The following is a 23,342-nucleotide window of genomic DNA, read 5'->3' on the forward strand; positions in this document are numbered from 1 at the left end:
ATTTGATTTGAGCTTACTTTTCCATTTAAGCATAACATCCCAAATCTGAGTTAGAGCGGGTATCCAATGTCAAAATTAATTTTCTTAAATGTAATAACAATTCTGTTTGACATCCATTTAGTTTTGGCCTTAAAGGATCCTTCAATGCTGCTGAAATGAACTTCATTTGTAGGCATGACTGAAAAGGACCAGTTGACATTATTGATCACATCTGGCCTGGGAATCCCTCTAGGATTCAGAGAGGGATGAGCAGGATAACAGTGGGAAATGAAATAGATGAAAAAGGGAATGATTCCTCTTATTTGGAATCTCTTAATTCATTAACTACTAATATTGAATTAAACATATCATATCAACAAATAATTTCCCAAAAGAACAGGTAGGGAATTTCCTTGGAGGCATTCTTTAGTTTCCATTAACTTCTGTTTGAGTACATTCACTTTATGTCCGATATGGGATTCAAGTTTAATTAATAATGCGGCACACCCATTCAACAGTTATTTGATTCTTCAGTCTGGGCCCAAATTAAATATAAAGATATCTTCAAGTTCAAAGTGACATCTCAAGGATGTGAAATCTCTAAAAGTAGATTTTTTTGCCACACAGAGCGTTTTATTCCAATATTTTTCTTAAATCAAAAATGTGTCATGTTACCATCATGAATTTTTTTATGTATGTTTTTCACCTGAGAATGATACTGCGCAAGCTCAGGAGCAATGTTCACAGCTCCGTCTTTCCTCAGAGATTTTATATTTATCATTTCATACAGTTCCAAATATTCAATCAGTCCTAAACCCACAGGTTCCCTCAGAAATGTCACACACTTTGTTATTACTGCAGCCTTATCAATCAAAAAGTTGAAGGATGCAAGCTTTTTATAGAGATTTTTTTACAGTCAATCCCAGCACTCTTTTTTTACAGCTGCTCTTTTCAAGGCTGTCTAAGACGCTCCAGCATCTCATTCTCTGCTGTTGAGACAGCGACAAGAGGATCAGTAGCTCAGCTGCCCCACAAAAGGTTAAAAATATGATTTTCTGCTCTCTTGTAAATGTAACCAGTGACTCATACCAGACTGCCTTCAAAGCTGGCTCCTGCTTCTAAACAGTTTCTGGGCAAATGACCAATGCCATCAAAGAAAAAAGCTTTGATTCCCATGGCATGTTTATTGATCATAACACTGCCTTTTGATATGTGCTGCTAGAAGAGGAGCTCTCCCCTGAATATCAATGAAGTCCCACTGACAGGCAGATAGACTGGGAATATCATCAAGGGCCTATTCATATTTCATGTTTTTCTATTGCAGCCTATTCTCCTCTGTTGTGTTCAATTCTGCCTTTAACATTTTTTCTCCCTTATTTAAGTCTTTTCTCCTACTCTCCTCACTCACCTTCTCTTACCCCACTAATGTTTTGTGTACAATCATAAAATGTGCCATGGTCGAGCAGAGGCAACCAGAGTTTATATGGGAACATACAAACTTAATACTCATTATTCTTTTTTTTTTTCAAAGGATCGAAAACATATCAAGCAATGATCAAAAGAGATATACTTTCTTTTTGTGTGTATGTGTGTGTGTTTTTTTCATTACTCTGGTCCTCCACTAATGATCATTTGCAACAGTAGCTGTGAAAGCGGTATATTAGAGTAAGCAGCCTCAATGTCTGAAGAACTGTTTGTAGCCACCCCACTTAGATTAAAGCACTGATAGAAAACTGTGAAGTAAACGTGTCATTGTCAGCTTCTTCAAAAAAAATCTCTTCAGTAAGGTGTACTTTTATTCTTCCAACTCTGCTGAAACATGGGGGAGATTCTTTTTTGCAGGTGCTTAGAATTAAAATGCTCATCCTTTCCAGACTGATGGTTACATGTTTGATTGCAGCTGTAAAATCCCAGTTCTGCTTCGTTGCTTCCTGATACATCATCATATCCATATTCACAGTACAACACAGCCCTCTGAACATTATGGCCTTTTTACTACTGCTGCCAGCTCATGTCTGCCAGCTAATAAGTTTTGGTCAGAATGATTAAATTTATGAAAAAAATGCAAAAAATGTTTAAGTATGCTTTATACTGTCCATATGTTATATGTCTTAGATTTTGGCTCAAAGTACGACATCCAACTGTGATCAGCTGGTGGCAAAATGGCAACTGTTAGCATTACAAATGGTCTCTTTCTTTATACAAATGATGATAATTGTCTCTTGTAGTGAGGGAGCTGTTACCTCTGCATTTGATCTGTAAGGGGCAACCATGTTGAGCTTTGGTGAATCCAAGTGTCGCTCCATTACTGTTCTGATGTCCACTTTCTTTTCGCGATACAAAGCTGCACCCTCAAAGCTGAATGCACAAACTAGTTTCTTTTTCTGAATTGTTTTCTTTTAAAACTTGCTCATGAGTTTAAGCCTGAAAACGTCTGAAAGACACACAAACCTGTGCGAACGTTCGATGTATAAAATAAGAACACGATAGTGAATCATCTGACATTTGGAGCGAACTGGCTGCTGTCACTGTTGGGGAAACTCATCTCATTACTCTTCTCCGTTTTTTAAACTTTATTTTTTTTCAAGGAATCCACTTTCCTTTATTTTCTCTTCTGAGAAGATATAAATCATACTTAAAACAGCCTGTCATTGAGTATGGTTATGTGATTAGAGAAAAAAGGGAATTATTGTGTTCGTAAGACCAAAACTGGACTTTAAAATGCATGGAAACGTGTTAGATTGACTGAAATCATTCAAGATCAAGCTTCTCAAAACTGTGGAAACACACAGATAATGTAGATGGTGATCGAATCATTCTTGTAAGTAATGCTCAAATAGACTCATAATGGCCTAGATTTTTCTTTACACACGCTAAAGTTTTATCTTTTTTGTAAAAACAATAAAGTGCAGGTGTATATCAACACAGCCAAATTCCCAATGAAGCTGCTCTCATTCACATATTTCTCTGCTACTTTTGTACGATGGTTAAGTGCGTCAGAAATTGTGACTGAAAATCAGCTCCTTAAGACTTTATGTCAACTCACAGTCACTAAAAGCAATTCCAGACTGTCACTCTGCTCTAATAAAATCCTGACTTTAGAACCACAGCGTCATCTTACAAAATCACCTTTTAAGTAACTTAAAGAAAATGTCTGTCCAGTGAATTCAGCAATACTAATATGTACAATGATCTCACGCAATGAGATAGAAGAGGCAGAATGCTTTGAAGGTTTCCTCACACCATCCACAGCGTCGCAGCATACTTCAGTCAATAACTTGATTCCACTCCTGTGCAAGTCCGCTCGGAAAAAGACGATGGTCCAATTATATGGTCCAGTCAAACTGTAGCTGTAACTTGACACAGCTAAGCATGTAACTGTGCTGATTGTACCATAATCTCAATAAAAATGAAATATTGGCCTTTAAAACCAAGATGAGATGACCTTTAACCTGTGCTCTTCTATCGTATAATCCATTTTTATCACCCTTAGACTGCATGCATGTGGATCAATAAGTACATTTTTCAAACATCCTGTTTGCTGTAAACCTTCATGTCTCAGATAGATTGTTTGCCACATTAGGACCCCCACCAGAGGAGAGCAACATCCATATACGCTGAATCTAGTCTGCCTGCGGTTGCTATAATGTGGCCCAAAAAGAGTTTATAGTGTTCATGTCTTTTTTTGTTTACATCATCTCATCTGAAAGGGACCGTCTGACACAATCTTATGTTTACCTTGTAAAAACATCCTGTTTTCTGTTTGTACTTTGCCAGAGAGCCAAGAGGTGTTACTTGAGACTCCAGCTCAGTAAGATAATCCGAACCGATTTAATCCTTTAATCCAATCCACATTCAACATTTAACTTCTTGTTTTGAAGTTTTACCTCACATTTTTAAGAGCAAACTGTGCCCATTTCCTCCCACAGAATGCTCTCAGTCTTGCTTGGTTTGGTGAGTAAAGCTGCCACCGTGTTTTCTCTCATTCTATCATCTTATTGACCTTCATTAAAGCAGCGACACCTGGATGTGATGAGGTTTGTTAAGGCTCCCTGTTTGTCATTTTGGAGCTTTAGGGCACAGGTGGCCAACCATGTTTCATCAAGACTTTACAGTCTGGAGGTTTTCATCCAGCTGATTACCTCTGCCTGGTCCTTTCCCTCTGCTTGATGGAGTATTACAGTCTTTGGCTGGAATGAAACTTTGGTGCTCTCTGTGCTACACAGTGAGCCATCCCATTAGGTTCCCTTATTGTGTAGACTTGTTCATCATTATTACAAATGAGGGGTAAAAAAGAAAAAAAAAAGGATTTTCTATTATGGTCATTTTCATAGCTGCTGCAATCAGCACTGTTATGTTAAAGTGCCTTGTAGAGTTTGTTTACATATGATGTTTTACCAGGGCTTTAACAGATGTGTTGAACACATTCCTTCCTCAACAAATATTTGACAGCTACATTGTTTAACATCAAGTTAACAAGTTAACTAGTCTTCTTCTTATTTCCCACATCTGCTGGGACATTGGTGCATATCTCAATGTGTTTCTGCTATCTGTAGCTCTGTTGTATTCCTCTATGTCTTATATTGAAATGTCACAAGTTATTGGTCTACTGCTAATAATAAGAATGCTCTCTTGTTGCAGCATTTTGCTTAAATTATTCAGTAAGCTTATATCCAGAGTTAAGTCAGGCTATGATTATAGCTTGAATTAGCCATTTAACTGGACTATTGTCCTTATCCCAGTCAGCACTGGTGGGGAGTCAATTTATCGACCAAAGTATGTCCCACTCCACGATGATAGGTGGCTCCCTTTTAGCTTGGACTATATTAAACAGGGAATTGAAAAGCTTTATAGCCCTGTACATCTCAAATGTTCTATACTTATATGCCTACCACTTGTCTTTATTCTCTGTTCTTACTCGGTTCATTATCTTCTGTTATTTGGGTTCAAAACCTGTAATGGGACGTGGAGCACATAGACCAGTTTGAGTTCACCTGATTGTGGATACACAGTTGTAATGTGACTCCCGTCCTCATTCACTACAGTTGATTCAAGCTACAGTTGGTGCTTGGCTTGGCCTTTGAACCACTGTCCTTGTCCCGTATACATGCATGGAAAGCGAATCAAGTAATGGACTGAAGTATGTCCCATGCCTCTATGCTGTGGACTGTGTGAGAAAATATTCAAGAGAACTGACGCTCTAAACGTTCTCTGTGGGAGATCATTAAGTATAGCTGAATTCAGATGACGCTGAGATTATGAAATCTGGATTTTATTAGAGCAGAGCGACAGTCATTTAAACATGTTTAAATGCATTTTAAAAGTCTGGTTTTGGTCAAACTAACACAATAATTATTTTTTTGTGTCATGTAAACATGTTCATTATCTAGGAGGATTTTTCAGACTTTTAGACTTTTTTTAATATTGCAGAAATGTACTAAATAAAAAATCTTTCCAGCACACCTTCTATTGTCTATGGCATGTGACTGTCAAGTTTATTTAAGTCCATTAGCAAAAATAAATGCGACAAATACCACATTCAGGAGTAGGGCACACTGTTGATGATGCAGCTCAACAAGTCCTGTCTGATGCTGCTACCTTTCTTCTGGTGTTTTAAACACATCATTATTTCTTGTATAACCTTTAGAATCATCTTTTAATTAGACTACTTGATATGGGTAAAGAAAAGCTTGTGATATGGGTTCAAATAGACCCTTTCACAATGTTAACCTCTTTTCTCAATTTTCTCAAAATCTCAATTTTTCCAGTTTGTTGGTGTAATTTACTTCCACAGCCAATCAAGTATTCACAAAAATATTTTACTAAATATTACTAGCCTGCAATAGTACTCTGTAATGTTGCAGGTAATATATTTTCAGCTTCAGACATATGCGTTGAAAGGAATCAAAGTTACTAAAATTAAACATATCATACTTTCATTTCAACCAAAACACTGAACATTATATGTCAGTGATGTGTCTGGGTAAACTCATGCAATGTAATACTGTATCTCTAAAAACTATTCAGTAAAAAATGGGTTTGACCCTCTTTTGGCAGTGTTTAAAAATCCCACCTGTCTTGCAGCTCAAGCATTTCTCAAGCAAATCCCACCACTTGTCAAAATGTGGCATAAACCATCTGTGTGTGCCATCTTTGATAGCACACTATCCTTCCCTCCATCCACTTCCACTGTCTTTAACTACATTATAAAACTTTATAATACCAGACACTTTAGAACAAACCCATCTGACTAATGGCCTTAAGTAAAGCAAACGATCTTTAACAGTGATTTTCTTTTTAATAAGGAAGGAGGACCAGGGGGAGGGTGGCAGTGTTAAGACTTCCATCTTTTTCAGTAGTTTCTTGTCTTTTCTCTATTTCTCTCCTCCCACACATACTCACTCCTTCCTTCTGTCACCTCTCTGTCCTCAACTACATTTCACCAGCTCCCCTTTTTCTTTTGATCATTTTTATCTCTTGTTCTTTTCTCTTTTCTTCTCCTCACATGTCCTCTGTCACCTCCTTCACTTCGACCCTAACCCTCACACCTCTTCCTCTTCTTGTTCCTCTGATTTCCTCAGACCACGCCTTCATTTTTTAGTTTTTTTTCCTCGTTGCTCCATCTCTTTCCTCCTCTCTTACATCCTTCCTAATATTCATCATCTCTTCTCCTTACCCATTTCCTCATCCACCCTGTCTTTAACTCCCCTCCTCATGAGGCTCCCACCTTCACCTCCTCCCTCTCTCCTCCTCCTCCTCCTTTTCTGCCCGGCATGACGTGGGCCCAGATCAAGGAACTGTGTTGCTGGGAGTAACGGGGATTGAGAGCGACGCGTTGGAATGCAACTCCAGCCGAGCCCCTGACAACAGGAGGAGGTGGAGGAAGGGGAGGTTGAGAGCAAGTATTTCCACTTTATTCCTGTGCAGTGTTTCACTCACTTTTCTTTCCCATTCTTTTGCGTCTCCTTTTCTACTTTACCCTGTATGTCTGCCTTTTCTGCAAGAATATGATCTCCTTCCCTTTTGGTTTGAGTCTATTTTTGAGAATCCTCAGAATCTCCCCTTCTACTGTCTCGTCTCCTTGTACACCTGTCTCTCACCTCACCTTTTACCTTATTGGTTAAAGCTTAATTCATACTAATTTTCTTATGTTTAACTCTGTTCCAGGGTCTCCTCTTATTTGGGGCTTCTGTTGATCAGCCATCAGTCAGCCTGTACCCTTCTGTTTGTCTGGCTGTTCGCAATGTAAATGCCAGTGCAAGAGACACGGGGAGAGAAGGGGAGAAAGAGGGCAAACACATGGAGATGTAGATGGAAACACACACACATTTCCTCGCTCCAACGTGCCACCACACACACTGTCCCTCTACTTTATCAGCAGAATGAAAGTGCTTTCTGGCGGTATTTGAATGAGACAGAAAAGAGCCCTATTCAGCCCCTGTGCCCGGCTTTTATTAACACTGTGCCTCACTCGGGCGACATAAGCCCCCCTCCCTCACACCTTCTGTCTGTTCACACGCACACATACTCACACACACACGCAGAGGGGAGTCTCCTGTTCAGGTATGATGATGCCCCCTTCTTGCGTTTTTCCCCCTTCTCTTCACATCTTTCTTTTTGTTGGCTCCTCCTCACTTGTGGGCTTTTGTTTCTTCACCCTCTCCCCCTCCTTCTGTCCTTTTCCACCACACCTCCCTCCCGGCTCTCACTTTCTCTCCCTCTCCCTTTCTGACTGGTTGCCTCTGCCCGCTGAATGGAAATACGCACAGATGCGTAAAGGGGCGGTCAAACTCCACATACCCACCAGTGGCAGCGGCAGCAACACTGACCCTGTTCTTTTTGGACAAGAAGACCGTGCAAGGGCACGAGCTGCTATTTTGGGCAATTCTACTGACCTCGAGGAGAAGCCCAGACATGAGCCCGGAGCCCACCTGTTTGAAGCCGGACACTGTTTGCTCGGATCACCGGCGGGGCTTAGAAGTCACAGAAGCCCGGACGGAGGACGCTGAGGGAGCAATCGCAGGTATAAGTCAGAGGAAGACCTGCAGTGTCCCGGCTCGGATGCACAGATGCTCGCCTCTTCGTTCCCCCTCTTCCCCCTCTGGCTGCTGTTGCTCGTCTGAGGCGATCCAGAAATAGCATCAGCTCGTCTAGAGGTTGAGGTGTCTGAGAGGAGATTTATTTATGGTAGTAATGTTATCTGCTGCGAATTTGCCCGCGTTCTCTGATTATTTTTCTTTATCAATTTAATATTCTTATCTCTTTTATTGGCTCTATTTTGAGTTTCCAGCCTTGATGCCGCTCAGTCTGCCGGAGTCACACTAATTAGTGGCCTGATTGACGGCTCGGTAATTGGATTTATTTCATATCCGCTCCTTGAAGTTGTGAAGCCTCTTAAGGCGCGACAGGAATGGTTTCTCAGGCTTTATGTCTTTAGAAAGCAATAAAAACATGCCTACTATAGACTTGCAGGGATTTGGGGTGGAAGCTGGTGTTTTAGTTTTAATACATTTACTTGCCAAAATTCTCTGTCTTGTTCCAAATCATTCACGAGACTTATGAAACCAAATAACTCAGGACAGCAAAGGATATTTCAGACAGAGGATATCGTTTCATGCTCCACCTGGAGCCCCAGACATAAACTTCACTGCAGAAATGTGTCATTTTATTGAGTTTGTTATCAATCTTTATCACTCTGAGCTGTCGTTTGTTTTAGGAATATTCCAGAAAATGTCCACATGTGGCTGAAAGAGGATGATCCCCATGCTGCTTTCAGAGAAACGACCTTTGATTTAAAGTACACATCTTTCTGACAGATGAATAAAAACCTCAGTCCTAACACTCCTTAATCTGAATGTGTTTGCAACAGAGGACAACAGGTGTTACCATTGCTCATTGGTGGAAAATTTGACTCCTTCCATTCAAAGAGGAAATTACTGACAGAAAAATGTCTCTGTCTTCACAAGCTGTCCTGACACAGTTTGTTATTTGTTTGAACAAACAAACAAAAAGCCTAAATAATGTTGGCTGTAATGTAACGGTTATGGATATATATCTTTCCAACAATGAGGGAAATGGATAAAAACGTGGGGAAGCACTTTGTAACTGTCTTTGTGTGCCACAAATGTGTATTTCCTTTCTTTATTCAGTGTCTGTACATCCATGAGGAAAAAGGTATGTGGATTATAGACTGCAGAATTTGTGATACTGTGTTTACAAATTGTTACTTTTTTTTTTTCTAAATGCAGAATGCAGCCAAAGTGATACTTGATGAGGAGACTGAAGTGTAAAAGGGTGCAAGAATACATATATATGTAAGCAGAGAGAAGCACAGACCTGTCAGGTAACCCAATCTCCAAAAGTGGACTTTCTTGACAGTTTATGAGGGTTTACAAGTCAGCACATATCATAGTCATGGGACAAAGGTTGAACATCATACAGAAGGGGTGGTTCTCATCATCAGGAGCTGCGTTGTTGGAAATCCGAATCCCTCAGGGGCAGCGCTGTGGGGATAATCGTGTAGTTTGGTGTTTCATGGATGATAAACCTGTTGCCACACTTCAGCAATAACGAGCATCATCCATGTTTGATGAGAATTCAATGCTCTCCATTTTACTTACACACTCACTGTCCTCTGATCAGCCCGTCTTTTTCTCCAGGTGTCTATCTCCACCTACTTTTTTCAGTTTTGCTAGCCTCAAGGTTTTTTTTAAACCTCTTTCCTTCTATCATCCGATAATGAGTGTGTATGCCCTCGTGTCCCTGTGTATTCTTGCTCTTAAGATCCAGTCTTCCCGATGCCCAGTGCACTGTATGGCTTTTTATTCCTATCTGACTGTACTAATGGTTCATATAGGGATGGAAGCCATGCACTGCGCTGGAAGCACAGCACACTGGACCATGGACTTTAGCTCTTTCACCCCACACACACACACGCACACACACATCCTCATACTCAAAATAAACACACTCTTCACATACTCACAGAAGGCAACAAATGCATGCACACGTTCAGGCGACTGTGAATCGAAAACCTGTCACACACTCTCACAAAAAATATGGATGCTCATGCACGTAAACATGCATTCATTTATGCGTATGCATGTAGGAGGTGTGCATATGTATGCTGCATGCGTCACACACTCTCAGGATGGAAATGGCTCCCCGCCATCAGGCCCCTGCTGCAGCGAGTCAGTCTGAAGCTGTCGAACTGTATCGGCTGACAGACAGGCTCTCTGAAGTGAAACGCACACATCTGCCACAGAATCCCAACATGATCGATACAGATCACAACAGAACCAAATGAAAATGAAATTGAACTGAAATGAACTGAATTGATTTGGAATGGAGAGGTAGAACTCATTTCTGGGGAGTCACACAGACTTGTTGCCAAACAAGATAAAGAATTCATTCAGTCATGCTCTTTTCCACGCTAAAGTCTTTTCCAGTGTCCCACAGCGATGGAACAGTACTCCAGCGTGTGCAGGTTGGGAGGCAGTGAGACCTTAAAGACATGGTGAATGCACAGATGATTTTAACCACATTCATGTCTGCTGCCAGGTTAGAATCTGAAATCTTCATAACGCAACCGCACATGCAAATTAAAAATAAAATGAAAAGAACTTGTGCTTGTCCTGCAAACAACAGCATGTTCACAATATATTGAAAGCACAAAAGAGCACATGGAAAATAACATTTGAGCAAAAGCAATACAAAAGAAACACTGATGAACAATAAATGCTGCAGCTCTATCGTGGTATAAACTTTGTATGCGCTGTTGCATATTCAGTCCCCAAGTAAGATGGATAGCTGCAGAGACTTACATTAAATCTGTCACATCTGGTTCTGCTTCAAATGACCTGACATCAGCTTTACTGCTACTTATTTTCAGACCTGTCAACAAGCATTTGTTCTCACTAACCAGGTGATTTTGACAGACAGTCGTGCCAGGCTTGTTAATGGTCTCATGTTGACGCTGTAAAATCCATGCAGCATCATTCTGAAGTAAAATCTGTACCTGAATTCAAGGATCATATTCTCTTTTCTTTTTCCTCATAATTATAACTTAACACATTATTGCTTTTGGTAGGGTAGAAAATTCTCTGAATTACTTAATTGGTGGGTTTTATTAAGTAAATAAGGTTTATGTAACTGCTTTCAAACCATACCATGATATTGTATATTTCTATGGATGTCCCATACTTCCTACATTCAAAAGAGTCAATGGCTACCATTCTTTACTCTCTGGTGAAAACCTCAACACAAAATGATCAATCACATCTCAGTTGTTTTAATCTTTTATATGATATATGGCAGAGATAAAGAGTAGATTGGTGCTAAAAAAAAGTAGCCATTGTGTCATTCAGGTTCAGGAAGAAACAGCAATATTGAATTCATGGTATGCTCTTGAATTGATTGGCTGAAATATTGAATTAGTATTCAATTTTATGTGTACAAAATCTGGTATCTGTTTAATGCCATTTTAGATTAATGGCTGTGGCAACTTTTTTTTTTAACTACTTAACCTATAATGTATTCATTTGGCTAAATGCTTGAAATATAAGAATGAACACCTGGTTGTGTCTGGGGCCAAGATGACAGTTAATTATCAGAAATAGGGAAGAATAGGGCTCTTCAAAGGTCTTGTTTGATTGATAATTGAAAGACTTATGATTGATATGGCACAACATTAAAGAGGGTTCCTGGTTCGAATCCCTACCTTCTCTCTGGGCACTCCAGGCTCCTCCCACCGCCCAAAAAAAATGCATGTCAGGTTTATTGTTGTCTCTAAAGTGACCCTAGGAGTGAGTGTGAGCTTGCATAGTTGTTTGTCTCATGTGTCTCTGTGTGGCCCTGTGATGAACTGGCAACCTGTCCAGGGTGTACCATGCCTTTCGCCCAACAGCTGGGATAGGTTCCAGCCCTCCCATGACACTGAGTTGGATTATCGGTATAGAAAATGGATGGATGGCACAACATTACCACTCAGTGTTCAAAGGTGGTACTGCGTCGCAATAAAACATCACATTGAATACAGCACCGTCACAAGTTCTTTATACACTGCTAAGCTAAGGAGAAATAAGAGCAGTGATCCAATGAAATGTAAACATGAATAGAAAAACAGACAAAAACTGAATTTGTACAATTATAACGAGCTTAAAACTCAATATTTGGTGAAAACCACCATTACTTTTCAACACAGTCTGAACCCTTTTGGACAAACTCTCTTGTAATTTCCATAAGTAGTGTTCAGGAATAGTTCTCCAGGCTTCTTGAAGGACATTCCAAAGCTCTTCTTTGGCTGTGTTTTGTTTGATTTGGTCCGGGCTCTGGAGAGGGTTAATCCCTCCATAAGACCACTTATTTTCAGTCCAGTTCTTGTGTCATTTGGCATACCTCAACCTTTTATCCCTGTTTACCTCCCTTAAGAAGGGATTTTTGGTTTATTCTTTGCTGGATTTGTTTTTCTTTATTTTCTTAAGGACTTCTGCATACAGATACTTTACATACCCTACTCTTGTCCTTCACTTGATTGGTTCACAAAAAAAGTAGAAAAAAAAAGTACACCATGCTAAGATATGCCAAGTTTTTCGCCAATCACCTTGTTGATGCAGAAATACAGTTTTTTTTTTTTTTTTTTTTTGCTTGAACGATTCATAGATCAGAATGAAGTAAAAAAAAATCTGAAAATGATAAGGTACAAAGACTGGACTGCAAATGAGTAAAAGAGCCACTAATGACCAAAAGAGGACCTTCAGAAAGCCTGGATAACTTTAAAAGATTATAGATCACTGGATAATTGAAAGCAAAATAAAGTATAAAGAAATGACAGATGGCTCAAGGCTTTTCCACAGTATTGCACATGGTGAGAAGAAGAAAAAACGAAGAAGAAGAAGAGGAGCGGATGTGACGTCAGCGCTCGGCCCCCAAAACAAGCGGAGCGCAGTTTCTTGTGTTATGAAAACTCCTGAATGAAATGTTAGGTAACAGCTACTTCCTTGACGTTATACAACACCATGTGGAAAACTGAGCGACGGCTCCTTGTCTAGTGTAGCCAAACTCATCTCCAGAAAATATTTATTTTTAACTGAGGAAAGACAGAAGACAGCATGGCGAAGCGGCGAAAGTGCGAAGAAACGGTGGCCGATACAAAGAAACGTCAGCAGGTGCTGAAGGCAGAGAGCAAACGAGCAGGAACAAGAGCGAAGAAGAAAAATGCAGGTATTAAAAGTCAAGACTGGTACAAAACTGCCTTGCTTTGTGTAGTTTTTATGCTTTTTGTCCTCACCATTTGCATGCAAAAATTAGCGATATGGCTAGTTAGCAAGTGTAAATTTGTTGCAAATCTGTTGTAAATCTGCTAAGTTGTGTGTTTGTATGTCAATACAGACAGGAATTGTGGTTCCCAAATATCTTTTGCATCTACACGAATTGTGGTTAATACTAGATTAAAACTAATTAAGACAAACCCTCAGTTATAACAGTTTGTTTGAACAGCTTTGAACAATGAGAAACACTAACATTATTCAGCCAAATATAGATCAAAAATACATTAATTTTTTTCCATATTGTTGACTTAACTTCACAGATGTATCTTGTTTATTCATGTAGCCACAAAAAGGCGCAGTGTGAGCATTCAGAGTGCAGGTGCATGGCTACTGGAGTGGATCTGCTGGCCCAGATGCACATCTGCGCTCCACTTCATCAAAACAAGAAGCGCACTTTTTTTGTGCATAGCTGGTGTTAACGGGAATCTGTCGTAACATAGACTGAATTCCTGAATTCTGCATCTTTCACAACGATCTGTACCGTGTTACATTTGTGAGTAGTTCTGCTGGTTTGTCCACCTCGCTTGATTTGCTGGGTTACAGTTGTAGATTAAAGCAGCCATGCTTTTCTCAGATGTGCTCTGTGTAGCCTATGGAAGTTTTTCTGTGCCATCAGTTTGAATACGAATTTCTAATATCGAATTTTTTACAGCATCAAAATCAGACTCTGAATTTGAAAAACCAACAGTGTAAAAAAAAAATTCAGTGGAAAAAAATTCAACTTCAAAAAATTCAGTGGAAAAAGAACCAGACTTAACATCCGGGTAAACAGGGAGAAGCAATCGATCCGTGTTTTTCAAATTCAGAGTCTGATTTTGACGCTGTAAAAATTCGATATTAGAAATTCGTATTCAAACTCTGATGGCACAGAAAAACTTCCATATCTGTGTAGTATATTTGAACACCAGCGTTATTGATGCTGCACTGTTCTTGCCATAGATGATTGAGACTATGATTTAGATGAGCTATGACCTGTATTATTATTATTTCTTTCAAATTTTGTGGCAAGTGATTCATAAACTGCAATTTATTTCACAGTTATGCTTCCTGTAGTTATGAGAAGACCAAACAGCGCCATTGTTTAGTTGAATTATTTTTTCAAATTTATTATTCATGTTTGGCTTTTAATAGTTTAGAGAGGTTAATGTCGGATTTCTCCCAAAAAACAGTACCACTTTACTCATTTCTTGCTTTTTAAACAAAATCTTTCATGAAATAGGCTAAAGCACTCTGCTATGACACTGATTGAGGTAAGACAGTCTTTTGTGGCTGTCAGTTCTAGGGTAATTATTATTCAGTTTTTCCTATATGAAGTTTAGATTCGTTGGTGGGGAGTTTTAATTTACAATGATTGAGACTATCTAGCTATAATAGTCTCAGGTAACACTAAACAGTATCCGGCTAAACTTAACAATTCTTTCTGTTCCAGTTAAAGACCTCATTGAGAAAGAGGAAAAGCTTGAGAGGAAGGTCAATCCCAAGTCACGCTTGTCTTCGAAACGCGCAGCAGGGAACTCCTCTTCTTCCAGGTCCAACGCCAGCTCTGATGTCAAAACTAGTAAATACTTCCAGTCACCGGTTAAGGAGGAGATTGACAGTGAAGACGACTTTGACATGGTGACCTCTCCACCACGTGTGGCTGAAGTAAGCTCCAAGAAACTAAAGAAAGAAGAAGAAGAGGAGGACGTTGATGATGACAGTGAGGGTGAAGATGACTGGGAGGAAGTGGAAGGCAAGTGAGCGATCAGTGGAAACATCTCTAATCTTCATTAATGTTTTATGCCAAATTGAGAATGTATGACAACATAATTTTAAGAGGGGTGTCGGAATGGTTTGAGAAAAGTGGGGCACATAAATGAAAACATTTTGTGTGTTTCGTTCAGAGCTAGCAGGGCCGCTGGGTCCAGTTGAACAGCCTGAGCCCAGTCTGCCGTCTCAGCCTTTAGAGATCGAGATTGAGACCGCAGAAGTCAGAAAGCAGTAAGTGAATATGTCCTACAATGTTTTCATGCTGAATATAAATGTGATTAATATTATCTGTATCTAAAACTTTCATGTTAGTTACTTCCTGTTGTACAACCCATTCTTTCTGTAATTACAGAGATCTTAAAATGATTCTTTTAAAATAAATGTTTGAATTTTTTTTAGTTCCAACAAGAAAATTTTCTTATGACTTATTGTTGTCATAAAAACCCTATATTATCTCAAATACAGCCCCAGATATCGCTAAGATATATTTTTGTTGAAAGCTGCTGAAATCTTCCATTTTTTTAGATTGAGTGTGAGAATTCTTACAATCCTGAAGTCTCATATAAACATACAGTGTAGGAATTTTCTCAGAAAGAAGCTAGTGGGTATATTTTCATGGATATGTTATTATAGATTTGTACACAAACTGTATTGTTTCCATTCTTGTAAATTGGACTGCAGACATTTGTGTCTCTGGTGTACCCTTATACAATAGTCTTTGTTTCTGATTGGCCAGAAAGAAGAGGAAGGCAGAGTTTGAGACTTACCTGAGGCGAATGGTGACGAGGTATAAGAAGGACACGCTAATAGACACACACAAGGTAAAAAAATACACCGTACCTTTTCTTTTATCGTGCTGCTTAGTCTGTGGTCTGAAACGTTAGTGGAGCAGGATTTCGGATCTTTACAATGTTCTGATTGGTCTCTCAGGTTCACCTCATGTGCCTTATAGCCAATGGGATATTCCGCAACACTTTGTGCTGTGAGCCAGACCTGCTGGCCATCACCCTATCCCTGCTGCCCGCCCACTTCTGCATGGTTGCCAAGGAACGCATCGACCAAAACTACCTTTCTGGATTGCTCAAATGGTGTGTGCTCCTGAAATGTGCACTGTGTTGCAGTGTGTGATGCTGCTTGTGAATGTGTAAAACAATGAAAATTTAAATTTGATTAACCCTGAGCTTGTCAGGTGAAATAACTGGAGTCAGTGACATCAGGCTTTACCATAGCTGTCATTCAAAAGCCAAATGGCTTCAAACCAGTTATCTCATTAGTAATGGGAGACTTTGTTTATCTTTTGATTCCACGTTTATCGTTCACCTTCTCTTCCCTTTTAGGTTTAGAGCAACGTTCGCCCTCAACCCCAGTCTTTCCTGTGAAAAGCATCCTAACACGCGAGCCCTCTTGGAGAGGCGGCTGGCGAGCCTCTCAGCCAGGGACCACCAGGAGATGACTCATGTTGGTAGTTTTTCTACAACAATTTTACTTTATGCAGACCAGCCTCAGGTTGTTCACACAGGAGAGAATAAATTAGGAAAATAATTATGTCTTTCTTTGTCTTGCAGGTTTTCCTGTTGGTCCTGAGGTCCCTGCAGCTCTTCTGCCGACTGGTTCTGTCTTTGCAGCCGGTTTCATTTAAACCCTCATCAGCCAAGGTACAATCACAAAATCTTTTTTTCTTCCTTTATAGAGGATGTATGTATGTAGAATTGTCTGCTAACCTAGGGTTTCCATTCACCTAAGGGGGGCGCCAAATCACGGAGTGTATGCAAGCTTTTCACTTCAGAGCGTGTTAAAATGTATGTTTGTTGTTGCGTGGACAAGAGTTTGGGTGTTTTATAGAAGTGCAGATAATAATTCTTTAAAGTGTGCATCTACAAATCTCTACAAACAGCTGACTAATGGGGCAAATGTTTTTGTATGGGGGGGTTACTTACTTATCACACTATCACATGATTAGTGTGGAAGGTTCAGTTGTATTTGAAATGGATAAAACTGTAATAACTGAGATGGATAATACTGTAATAACTTTACTTGTAATAGTGTAAGGCCAACAAATTCTGATGCTTTCATCTGACATAGTGAAGATATATGAGATATTTCTCATATAGATGCTGATCAGGGAAAGCCAAGGTGTTTAGATGGTCTATAAATCATTCAAGGGGTCAAAAACCCCACATATACTGCATCCTCCGCATATAGTCTTTCTGGCCATTACAATATGACAACTACGCAATTTAATTTAGGATTTGATTTTAGGAGTCTTCTGTTCTGACTGACCTATTTATTCTAATAAATATCTGTCATTTCTTTAGTGCAAAGGAGCTAGAACATCTTCTGGTGCCCCAGAAAAGGGCCAGACAAGCCAAGAAACCTCAAAGACCAACTCGCCAGAGCTGAAGGTGTCTCCAGGCACCAAAAGACCAGCTGCAGGGGAGAAAATAAAGGCGAGCAGGGGAGGAAAGAAAGCAAAGAGGAAAGAAATTAAGGAGGATGAAGAAGAGAAACCTGTACTGTCAGGAGGGCAGAGACCAAAGAACTCAAAACGCCGCAGTGTCGCCTCAAAGGTCAGCTATAAGGAGGACAGTGAAGGAGATGAGAAGGAGGAGTTTACAGATGCAGAAGATTTTAGAGGAACCAGTGAGGATGACAGCGAAGATTCAGAAAGAGAGGCCAAATCTACAAAGGGGAGAAGGGGTAAAGGGAAGAGCAAGGCCAAAGAGACCAGCAAGAAAAATACCACAGCTCCAAAGAAAAGCAGTGGTGGCAGGAAAAAAAGTCAGTTGAAAGATGAAGAGGACAGCGAGTGGCAGGAAGGAGAGGAAAAGGATGAAGATGACGGAGCGACGAGCAACGGAACAAAAAGGAGGAGTGGCAGGAGGAAGGAGGGGCCTGGAGTAGATGAGTGGTTGGAGGTGTACCTGGAGAAAACCTCTTCCTGGGTTTGCGTAGACGTGGAACATGGAGTTGGAATGCCTCATCTCTGTTCCCAGAATGCAACAGCACCGATGACATACGTGGTGGCGGTGGATGGAGACGGGTTTCTGAAGGACATGGGAAGGAAGTACGACCCTACATGGATGACATCGTCCCGGAAGAGGCGGGTGGATGACGACTGGTGGGAGGAAACCCTTGAGCCATTCTTGGGACCAGAGGACGAGAGGGACATAAAGGAGGAGAAGGAGGTACGTTCACCACCAAACAGGTGGGTTGGGTTGTGTTTACTTCTTTCTCTGTCCTTGAACTCATTTCTCAAATCTTAATTTCCCCTCACTTAAACATTAATGACAAACACGCTTTTGGGGAGCTAATCTTGTTCTGCATCAAGTCTTGAGGGGGAGGGGGTGTGACCAGATGTGTCTCCTGCTGATAGGATTATTGTTTCATGTGCTTCCTGACTTCTTAACTTATCATTATATTAGAATAATCTAAAATAAACTTGATAAATGTATCTAGACATTCTGGGTTATACTGCTTTTGCAACGTTCCTTTTTTTTATTCATTTCAAACTCTACAATGAAAACCACCAACCATGTTTTATTTCTCTAAACTAATTATTTTTCCAGTCTGGTTCTTTGTGTGTGTTAATTAACTCGAGCCTCGGTCAATATGTTACAAGAAGGACAAACTGGTAATGCGATTGTTATTTAAATGATTATAGAGAACAGAGGTGCGCCCATTAAAAAGAGTTTGCTAGAAAAGGACTTCCAAAACAGGAAAACAAATGTTCTCATTGCCTCAGGAAAGTGAAAATTTGAACTCTCCCCTCTCCTCCAGCTCCAGAAGAAGCTTCTGAACAAACCCCTGCCGACTTCTATAGCTGAGTTCAAGAACCACCCTCTGTATGCTTTAAAGAGACACCTGCTGAAGTATGAAGCCTTCTATCCTTCTACAGCCACTGCACTGGGATACTGCAGGGGAGAGCCGGTATACTCCAGGTCAGTACTACTTCTGCCATCACGGATATGCTTTATTGAACAATATTTTGTACACTACGATCTGAGTTAACTAGGTTTGTTGTCATTGTAAATGCTCATTTATGCACCACTATGACCTTTGAAGTTTTGACCCAGTATAATTCCTCTTCAGGGATTGTGTGCACACACTGCACTCCAGAGACACATGGCTGAAAGAAGCGCGAACTGTCCGACTTGGAGAGGAGCCATACAAGGTGAGAGCTTGCCTTTTATCATATTTGCTCTTGTTGTCTTGTTGTTCCTGTCCTGTTCTATCTTCCCTTTCTGTTTATGTGTTTGTTTCATTTGAAAAAGGGTTTTAGTGGACAGTTTTCCAGAAAGCCCCCAGATTTAAGGAGGCCGTTTAGGTTTGGTATGAGTTTAACTCATTCAGTAAACTGAGGGCAGTGGCAAAATGGCTTATGGGACATGTATAAAGTTCACTTTTCAAGAAAGAAAATCCCACTCAGCCTCTAACAGTAACCTGTGCTTTTATGAGCTCGGTTGAATTAAATGCATTATTGTGTTCTCGTGGCTTTCTCTGTCAGATGGTGAAGGGCTTCTCTAATCGATCGCGAAAGGCTCGGATGATGTCCGAGGCGAAGGCTGAGATGGACCTGCCTCTGTTTGGAGAGTGGCAAACTGAAGAGTATCAACCACCCATAGCTGTGGATGGGAAGGTAGGTGTCTTTAACTATGAGGAACAATAGTCACTGAAACACAAAATGTTAAGATGGCTAAATGAACTGATCTAACTTCTCAGCATGATCACCTGTTGTCTTTTCTCCTCAGATCCCTCGTAACGAATATGGTAACGTCTACCTGTTTAAACCCTGCATGGTACCGGTGGGCTGTGTTCACGTCAGGCTGTCCAATCTGCACCGCGTTGCCAGGAAGCTCAACCTTGACGCTGCACCTGCAATCACAGGCTTTGACTACCACGGAGGATACTCCCACGCTGTGTAAGACAAAACTGAGACACCTCTGAACGGGGTGGAATCAGTTAAAGAAACGATGTGATTCTGACTGGTTTTGAAGAAGATTGACTGTTGTCTACTGCAGCCGGGGGCTGACATATGGCAGGTCATGACTATTCATGTGTATGGATGTATATTTGCAGGGATCTCGTGGAGATTCATTTTTATGACAGAGGTGTTAAATCCCACTACTGCTGGGGGAGCCAAAGAGCAAAAAATGTGTGAAATTCTCCAGTGTTACTTCTCTGCAGGAGCAGCGATTTTAGTCATTTTGCAGTCTGGTTTAGCTGCTGCCTTAAAATTTAAGATGATATTTGGGGATTTTCAAATTGAACACAGACTTCTCAGACACTTGTATTGGGTTTATTGCTGTTTTGTTTTTTGGTTGACTTTTGAACCACAAAGGACACAAAATCCCATGTTAGGATGTTATTGAACATCCTATAAAGATTTGAATCTTTTGTAAACTATTTTATTTACATAACTTAAGAATAAAAGATAATCTGCGATGCACATCGAAATCTACACATAGTCAAATCTGCTCTCTGGACATCAAGTTTCCTCCACCACTGAAGGAAAAAATCTTAAGGGGAAACGTGAAAGATTGTTGTTTTTGTGTGTATTTTAGGACTGATGGTTATATCGTGTGTGAAGAGGATGAGGAGATTCTCAGAGCTGCCTGGGTGGAAGACCAAGAGATTCAGAAGCAGAAAGAGAAAGAGGTATTTCCCTTTGTACGATTTATTTTTCACTAATATGAAAATGATTTGATAAACGTCAGTTGCTTCCTGTGGTCGTGCATGACTAACTTTGAACCCAAAGTGGAAACTTTAGTTTTAAAAACAAGATTATTTTGAAATAGAAGTAAAAACAGTTATTCAAAATGTAAAAATATCAAAACTCCTCATGGGCTCTTCCTTTCCGCCTTCCAGAAAAAAGAAAAGAGAGTGATCGCCAATTGGACGCTGCTTGTAAAGGGGCTCCTGATCAGAGAAAGGCTTAAGCAGCGTTACAATAACAAGAGCCAGGGACTGGCTGCTCTGGGAGATGACGCTGGTGGGTTTTCTTCTGATGAGGAGGTGGTTGAGGGCAGCAGTCCTGGAGCTAAGACGGCGTCTGAGACTCTGGCAATGTCCTGGCCCCAAAACAGACAAGCAGATGAGGATGGTGGGAGTGCCAGCAGACTGAAGAGAAAGACGACAAAACGAGTCAAGAAGGGTCAGGAGCAACACTTATTCCCCTTCGAGAAAGTGTGACGTCGGAGATCAAAACTAAATCTAAAATTTGGGGTATACAAGGACACGGCTGTCAACAAAGCATTTGACTGACTGCGCATAATATTTACTGCTGAAGATGTTTCCAAGCCCTCAGAGCAGGTATGTTCCTCAGGAGCAGATTCAAGAACTCTTAAATCATTTTAGGAAGATTGGTCAAAACGAGAACAGTACCAAGAGAGGAAGGGAATGTTTCCTCCAGCTGTGATGCTGCATGAATGCTACCTGCTGTGTTTTCACCGATTCTGTGCATGTTTCTATAATCTCCTATACAGTATTGTTATCTTTTTATATGAGAACTTGATGGAGCAATTGTATATGCCACAATATCAGTGAATGAAAACATACATGGTGAATATCGAATCCCACTAGATGGCTCATGCAAATCCGTATTTTCAGTTTGCCGTAGAGAGAACAAACTCATCAATGTGAGTAAGTGTCCTTACAGTTTCATGTCAGTGTGTAACACCACATAAAGCCCCCCCCGGTATTTCCAGTAATACCTCATGTACCAATAACACTACAAACAACACAACTGTTGTCTCTGACTGAGCTCTTCTGCTGTTTTCATTTTGTCAGTTCCAAACTTTTTAACTCAAACACCATGTACCTTTGAGTTGACGTAACTGGTTTGGGCTTGTTAAGTGTTTTTATCTGACAGGAAAGCACACGTCGATTACGTCACCCTTTTCACGAGGGTGCAGTGTTAAAATCCCTGAAACAGCAGTTAAGTTTTTAACTCCACTTTGAGTTCTAAACAGAGCTTTAGAGCCTCTTTTAAACCTGGAGGTTCATGTTTGGTTTTTTGTCTCTACACTTTGTGTTTCCATGTGTCCCGTTCTGCGACTCTGCCCTCCCCCTTAAACGATAGCTGCATTTAAAGTGGTAAAAGTATTTTTGTAAGAAATTTTTAATGAGTAAAAAGCTAAACAACTCAAATGCTGTAGTGGTCTTTATTTCTAATATAAACAAGATAAATGGGATTGTCACATTTGAAATAGTTCAAGCAAAGGGCAAATCTGTGATATGTGAACACAAAACTCTTTCATCCACATTGTATAGTTTCCATATCAGCAACAGTTACAGCCTTGGTTAGATCAGTTAGATCACTTTTTTTTGTGGGGATGGTCTATACTTCATTTGACTGTAAGGTTTCATCTTTTGCTGATTGAAGAGATGGTTGATGAAATGAACATATTTGACTTGAATGTACAAGTAGCAGTGGAACTATAGTATTTACTTTTAGCTAAATTTTTTCTCCTTAGACTGTTGATATGTTTTTAATATACAGTGGTACTCACCAGACACTGTATATTATCAACTGTTAAAACACAAAAGGAAAATAAAAATATTCTATAATCATAAATAGCACTAATATTTTTATATATAATGGAATAAATATGTATATATGTGAGTGTATCCTTTTAGAACATTGGATTTAACACCGTTATGAAGACGCTGAAAATTGTGCATTTTCAACTCGGTGAGTAAACGGTTCCAAAGTTTTGTTTTGTTGATAATTCAAGGAAGGCTGATTGTGAGGTTTTGTGTAATACAAAGTGACAGATTCTGAGGCCTGCCTGGTGACTACTCGTGCTTGAAACAAATTCATTATGTATGGAGAGAGTCTGACCACGTAGGCATTTTAAGATAAGCTTTCGCTTGAAATTATCTTGAAAATACCACTGAAACAGGAGTTCAGTGTTCCAAAATTGAACACCTGCTGTTACTCTAAGTTAATATGTGAGCAGGTTAGATACAGGACAACAAAACATGTGCTGCTACATACCGGAGCCATTTTATTTGGAAACTGCAAATGTCATTCTAACACTTTTGCCTTGAATGTGTCACAGTGTTTTGATTTTTCTGTTGCAACAACAGTCTGATATTGGAGGTTAATTGAACTGAAATGAAAACTTATTGCTGCAAATTAATTGAGCTAACTCGACTAGAATAAAACAAATGTAATGAGCATTGCAAAGCCCTCCTTAAAGTTAAGATGTTAAAGTGTGTTGTGTTGCATCAGAATAAACTGAATGAACATTTGCTGAATTACATGCATTAGATATCCATCCTCAG

General features: G+C 40.0%; 1 protein-coding gene across 1 annotated transcript; it reads left to right on the plus strand.

Annotated features, from left to right (window-relative positions):
- Nucleotides 1–12,877: 12,877 nt before the first annotated feature.
- xpc (xeroderma pigmentosum, complementation group C) lies at nt 12,878–22,202 on the plus strand. The gene is made up of 14 exons (XM_075476326.1): nt 12,878–13,200; nt 14,737–15,039; nt 15,191–15,287; nt 15,793–15,877; nt 15,987–16,144; nt 16,394–16,514; nt 16,622–16,711; nt 17,372–18,241; nt 18,834–18,994; nt 19,146–19,227; nt 19,561–19,692; nt 19,805–19,974; nt 20,618–20,711; nt 20,922–22,202. Exons 1-14 carry the CDS (start codon nt 13,089–13,091, stop codon nt 21,243–21,245), a joined length of 2,799 nt encoding a protein of 932 aa, XP_075332441.1. The 5' UTR covers nt 12,878–13,088; the 3' UTR covers nt 21,246–22,202.
- Nucleotides 22,203–23,342: the final 1,140 nt, after the last annotated feature.

Source organism: Odontesthes bonariensis, chromosome 10 (assembly GCF_027942865.1).
Source record: "Odontesthes bonariensis isolate fOdoBon6 chromosome 10, fOdoBon6.hap1, whole genome shotgun sequence".
In the NCBI taxonomy this organism is placed as follows: domain Eukaryota; kingdom Metazoa; phylum Chordata; class Actinopteri; order Atheriniformes; family Atherinopsidae; genus Odontesthes; species Odontesthes bonariensis.